Raw genomic sequence first — 6,228 nt, 5'->3', positions numbered from 1 at the left:
TTTTGTATATGAATGTGCATGTATTTGTTTATGTGAATAATTATTGTCGCAACGCCTTTTACGTATGTTATTTATTACTCCGCTTTAGTCCCATACCTTCATTGTTTTAATACTAGTATACTTCTGCAGGAATACAAGAAGTATCTTGATGAACTACAAAAGGCTGTGGATTTTGTAGATTCTGGCAGTACCAATGCTGGGCAAGGTACAGGTGGTATATAATTGTCGCACATCCGCCACGATTTATAGAAGTAGTGGCCCATTAGGTCCCTATTCATCATAAGTGGAATAGTACACATTCAATTGTATGTATGGCCACACAATGGAATGCTGTCATACAAAGGAGTGTACTGCGTCTGAGAAGGGTTTTTTGCCGCAGTAGACAGCTAAGAGAGGATGAATATACCAAGTGCAAAATGCGCTGATGTACGGAAATGTAGAAATTATGTTAAGCTCAAAGGACATTGTAGAGATATGCTCTTCGCGAATGTCCGACATAAATAATCCATCGAAGAATACCGAGTTCGATTAGTGAATATTTTAACCATGACTATCACTAGTATTATCCATAGTACAAATATACCAAGTGACAGTATAAGAAGAGCGACTTAGAATTACGGAGGTAAATCCCTTGCCTTGTTAGTGTTGCAAGATGCATTTGTGTCTGGGTTAGTATTGCGAACACGGTGACTTTATAACATCGGGAGGTCGCGCGGATTTGTACTGCCAATACAATTGGGGTTAACATCGTATTTTCTTGTGCAATTCTCCATAAGGGTTTTAGGGTTTTAGGGTTTAGTTACAACAAGACTCTTGTAGAGGTACATTATCGCCATGCAATTTTTAACAGTCGTTCTCAAGTGGGATGCCACACATTTTACTTCCTAAACTAAAAAAATGTGTACTAAAGTTTGTTCGTCGTCGTTGTAATATCTTTGAGTCCACCCCCCTTCTGTTTCCAATAACTGCACTGTTTAAAAGAGTACCCTACCACGACAATATTGAATGACCAAACGGAGTGTCACGTCATTCTATTTTGGTTTCTCGTCTGCTGGATGTTCCTATTCGGTACAACCTCCAATTAGATTTGGTGACGTCTATTGAAACCTCATGTCAGCCTTCTACTCGTGCACCCAGCAAACAGACCGGGACTGTAGTAGCCCGATAGATGACTCGCTATTGGTGTACATAGGGCAGCTCACTGGCGCACTGGATAATACAAGTAGCTGAATTAGTGAAGTCCTCTGCTGTGGCTTACTTTGAGACGAACGACATACAAGTCTTTATTTAGCAGAATCACAAGATTAGAACTTGGTATGAGCTCGATAAGAGTCTGCCTCGTCACTGCACTGAGTTGAATGGATTTGGCTGTTTTAAGTGCCCAGAATGTGCATGCATCCTGGCCACCATATATAAAACTCGTATAATCAAGTGATGAAGCTTGAAACCTACAGCGTTACAGTTAGGTACATTCAGCCTACGCCAGGTTTCACTCACCTCAGAAGCAGGATAACTGGAAGTAGATGCGATCCCAACAAAACAACAGCATTCACGGCCATTGGCAGTATGAGCTACTGCAAATGTGGGAAGTATAACCTACTGCCTGTCTTGCGCATGTAACGGCTCAGTTTCTGCCTTTCTACTCCCCAATTACTTCTATGTAAAGTAGGCCCAAAGATGCACTGGTTCCGAGCAGCGTGCATAGCATTTTGGTTTCCGTACGTTCGTATGCGGTTGATTGTTCCGGCGACTTTGGCTCTATTTTTTTTGGACTGCTAAACTGTCGTCGCCATAGTTAGGGCGTTAGGACGTCGTATAGGACCAAATTCGAATCGTCATGTACAGCTACGCAGCTACGGATATATAGCTCTTTCTTTCTTCTGTTCTGCCAACACCTCTTTTTCCAGCGACTGTGGCCCTAAATATCGTCCGTTTATCCAAAGCTACCTTTTTTTGGCTTTTTTCCTGACTGCTGTGGTTGTACTGCCATCATCGGCACTCCTTTTCCCAACGTCTCCCATCTCACCCACGGACAACGCCGTGTCTGGCGATTCGTTTCGTACAGACATAACTATGTGTGTGAGCTCTCGCTCCACCAGCTGTGCTTTGGGACCTGGTGAGGATGATGTGTAAGAGACTTGCGTGCTGAATAGTTTGTTTACTTTAGTTGCCTGGGACGCATGTGCATTTGAACATACTGGAGGTATATTTGTAGGGGAAGAGCTAAAGTGAAGGTGAGTAGGTACAGATCCTAGTACCATGTACTGGTCTACTTCGCCCCAAGAAGAAACACCGCGAAGTTTTGTTTGCGAACTGAAAATTACGGGTAGACCACTTAGAGTCGACGACGTTGTTAATCAACCATACACAGCTACGATGTTGCTATAGAGTGGAAACGGCCTATCACTCAGAAGCTAACACCAACGGATATCGAATTGGGGTCCAGAAAAATGGGAAACAATCATAGTTCAGGATTATCTTGAACATACCGATACGAACAATGCATAACACAAATGCATCGATAAATCACGAGCAGTGGTAGCTCTTCTGCAATATAACAAGAAGATATCTCAGATGTGCTACGCAGAATAAAACTCACCTGTGACCAGATACGAGTTAGTACTGTACGGCGTGTGGGCAAAATCCTCCTTCAGAACACCCTCGAGCAGAAGGTAGGTTAAAACCCTCTCGCAGTATGATTTGGTGTACTCTTTAGGAGCTGTATCTAATTTCACCGAGCCCATCTGAACAAAACAAAACAAAATTTAACCTTTATCAGTGCATATTTTGCCTTCAGTAAATATATGGGCGCCAATCAAAAAGGTCAATACTTATGCTCAAACAAAATATATTCATATTGTTGGCTAGGAGGTGATTCTGTTCAAGATATTCAGACCAACAACCGTACTTTACGTGCACTTCCGAACTAACACTATTGCGAACAATATTACTACAAGTAAGGATGATCCCACAAAAATTCTCAGGAGGATTGAATTTTGATCAGAAATGGATCGAAAACGATATATGCCATACTACACCTAAGTATCGTTTCCATACCAGCTTCTTTCTCCCAAGACCTCTCCACAGATCCACCAGTTTCGCAAAAGTCGTCCGTTCGCCGTGATTGGCTACTGCTTTGAGCAGAACACACACCAACTTGGCATCTGGTGTTACATCCCTCTCCAAAAGCTGCAGTGTCGAATGCAACCAATTGTTATAGAGTTGTCAGATGTCAAAAATTTGTTGTTAGGGTATGAAACGCAAAAGTTCCGTTCCGAATAGCGAAATCCCCTTTTTTTTTTGGAAACGCGATAGCTAGTCTCAATTCTTGTTTTAGGATCTGTTGCAAGAGACTAACACCCCAGAAAAAGGTCAAGTAAAATCTTGGCTATCAAGTATCCATCTACAATCAGGACTATGGGATGTAATAATGGCCTTTTGGGTATCGAATAGCCCTCCATTTTCAAAGGCATACGACGCAGTAAAAGCACACCACTGCTATTGGCTGCAGAACTCATCCCAAGAATTTCAACTGTCGAATAGCGGACTGCACCTCAATTGCATACGACGCGATATAATCACGCCCCGCTATTGACTGCGATAAGCTCCCATCTCAGACATGGGATAAGTAGCCCATCGACTATCGAACGTTCATCCTCCAGAGACGTGCTACGAAACATCACTTCTTTTAAATTGGAATAGATTATAGTATCCACGCCAAGTGGTTTGACTATCAGTGGCCGTCTAGATTCCAATATAATACTACGCAATGTACCCATGCCATTGTTATTGACTGTTCCCCAGAAACCCCCCCCCTACAGAAACCCCTCAGCCAAAATTCCGACCAAAGAGTAACGAAACACGCCAGGGACATACTAAGCAATATATAATATTGCTGCTTAGTTCGCCAGAATCCGCACCATGCGAAATCAGTGCTATCGACCAACATTCTCACCCGAGGGAATTGTCATACAACAGCGTAGGAATCGGGTAACTTTGATAGTAATCCGAATAATTCAACGCCACCAAGCAATTGGCACAAAATTGACTATCATGACTTTAACAAGAGAAAGAATACTAAATACCGGTTGGTCTTTCGATGCGCAAATATCACACACAGCCGTTGTCCTGCAGTGCTGAGTATCAATTCCCGACTCGATTTTGAAATCTTCATCCAGTTCTTGGCCAAAGTATTGCTTAAGCTGTATCTGTCTGCACACCCTTGCCTCTGGAGAAGTAGACGAAAAGACCTAAGAACTTACACACACTTGCGTCCATCTCATATGCTTGTGGCAGGCAGGGCTCCGAGGTAGATGGTATGTGAAAGACGGGAGCAGATAAAGCAGCGTAATCGAATCCAGACGAAAAAAGGCTGAGACTAAGCGAAATTTCGTAGAGCATAGACATAATATTTGCTGACGTGCCGAACCTACATAATTGTCATGTAGATGTTCCAACCATCAGCCACAACGAAGTAAAATCCGTCGCAGCGTGATTGTATGCGCCACACATACGAATTTGGCGTGTTTTTGAAATGTGCCTATTAAGCGTTTTACTTCGTGACATTACTGTACCCTAGTATACGACAGCTGGTTCACACTTACCTATAAGCCTTTGCGATACTTGATACAATTCAAAGAATCCATTCCAGGCAACACAAAGTCATATATGCAAAAGCGCTGTGTTTATACATCTTTTTCGGCTTTGACGACGTACCTGCACAGTATCGCACAAGCGAATATAGCTTTGACAAACCCGTGGCTTCCGCAAAAACCATCGTGGACTGTTTAATGAGATCCGCACCCCTGTACAACAATACACAATCAGCGGTCTCTCCATCTCGCCCCGCTCGGCCCGATTCTTGGTAGTAGTTCTCGACCGACTTGGACAGGCTGTGGTGTATGACATATCTCACATCCTGTAGTGGAAAGTAATTGGGAATGAAATATCCGCGCACGACACCGTGAGAAATCATTAATGATGTTCAATTTCTGGCTATACTTTAGGCAGACTTTGTGTATGGCGTACTTCATATCTTGGGAACTGGGATATCGGAAATTGAATTCTTGAGTACGACTATTGATAATTGGCTACAACCGTCGTCTGAATTCTGGTGGAAGACTTCAACTGACATGAGCTGGCTGTGCTGTTTGACCTTTCACACATCGTGCAGAGTGAGACATTGAAAGCTAAACTTCTATGTGCGGTAATTGGAGTTCCGATACTACGGTTTGATTTTTTTCTCAGAAACTGCATAATTGGTTTGGCTTGGCATTGGTGTGCATTGCACTTTAAAATACGTGTACTCGCGATAGTACCGTGTTTCTCTCAAATACGAATATAGTCCGTTGCCTGATTCCTGGTGAGATTTCTCCACTCAATACCTACGCGCATAACGGATATCACGTACTGTAGCGAATCAGCTCGAATAGGGGGTTCCGTGAGGTTTATGTTCCATTTTTTGGTAACTCCTACATATTGGGCAAACACAGACAACGGTTTGCATCCACTTTACTCCATTCACTGCGATACAGTATATGTCCAGACCTCCATATGCTTCCCGTAATATCAAGTAGTACTCGTTTTCTCATGCTAGATTGTGTTTCCGGCTAACATGAAATAGGCCGCGATGCGTAGCTTATCTCTAGTAAAGAACCGAAGGGTATACAAACTGATAACTGCTGTATAATTTTAATTCATTGCGAGATTCCTGAGAGAAGTTTCAGTTAACGTCAGAAGGCTATGGTGTACATTACATCCGATATCACAAGATAAATTTCAATATACAGAAACAGTTTTATGCGATATAAAATATGGTCACGGATGACCATTCAGTTCAAATGAAACCAAATCACAACAATAGTCCCTTTCTGACTCACTTACACACCTTCTTGTTAATGCCCATGCCGAAAGCAACAGTGCAACACAGCACACTGATGCGATCACGCAACCACTTCTCATGGACGTCCTTGCGATACTCTGGGGGCATGTATGCATGATAATGTGCGGCCTTGATCCCTATCTGTCGGAGGTACAGAGCCATGGCCTCAGTGTCACGCTGCGACAGGCAGTATACTATACCGCAGTGACTCATGTGATCCTGAGGAAAATATAACAGCTACACATGAATACAGAAGTACACTCATTGATATACATTCATACTATATATCAGCTAATATTCATATATAAATATATATATATACAGATATACATACATACATACATACA

At 42.5% G+C, this 6,228-nt stretch overlaps 1 protein-coding gene across 1 annotated transcript in view; it reads right to left on the bottom strand.

Moving 5' to 3' along the window:
- Window positions 1-1,147: 1,147 nt before the first annotated feature.
- The window catches only part of SARC_07963 (hypothetical protein), a gene marked incomplete at its 5' end in the record, with an annotated part of 10,809 nt that continues 5,728 nt past the window's right edge, over window positions 1,148-6,228 (bottom strand). The window contains 7 exons of the mRNA XM_014298070.1: window positions 1,148-1,209; window positions 1,498-2,113; window positions 2,600-2,744; window positions 3,058-3,189; window positions 4,086-4,228; window positions 4,717-4,918; window positions 5,888-6,100. Of these exons, the coding sequence (XP_014153545.1) occupies window positions 1,944-2,113; window positions 2,600-2,744; window positions 3,058-3,189; window positions 4,086-4,228; window positions 4,717-4,918; window positions 5,888-6,100 (1,005 nt within the window). The 3' untranslated portion in view covers window positions 1,148-1,209; window positions 1,498-1,943. The remainder of the gene's footprint in view (window positions 1,210-1,497; window positions 2,114-2,599; window positions 2,745-3,057; window positions 3,190-4,085; window positions 4,229-4,716; window positions 4,919-5,887; window positions 6,101-6,228) is intronic.

The sequence above is a fragment of the Sphaeroforma arctica genome, assembly GCF_001186125.1.
Source record: "Sphaeroforma arctica JP610 unplaced genomic scaffold supercont1.672, whole genome shotgun sequence".
Classification (NCBI taxonomy): domain Eukaryota; class Ichthyosporea; order Ichthyophonida; genus Sphaeroforma; species Sphaeroforma arctica.
Note: the sequence above shows the minus strand (reverse complement) of the source record. Positions and strands in the feature narration are given on the sequence as shown.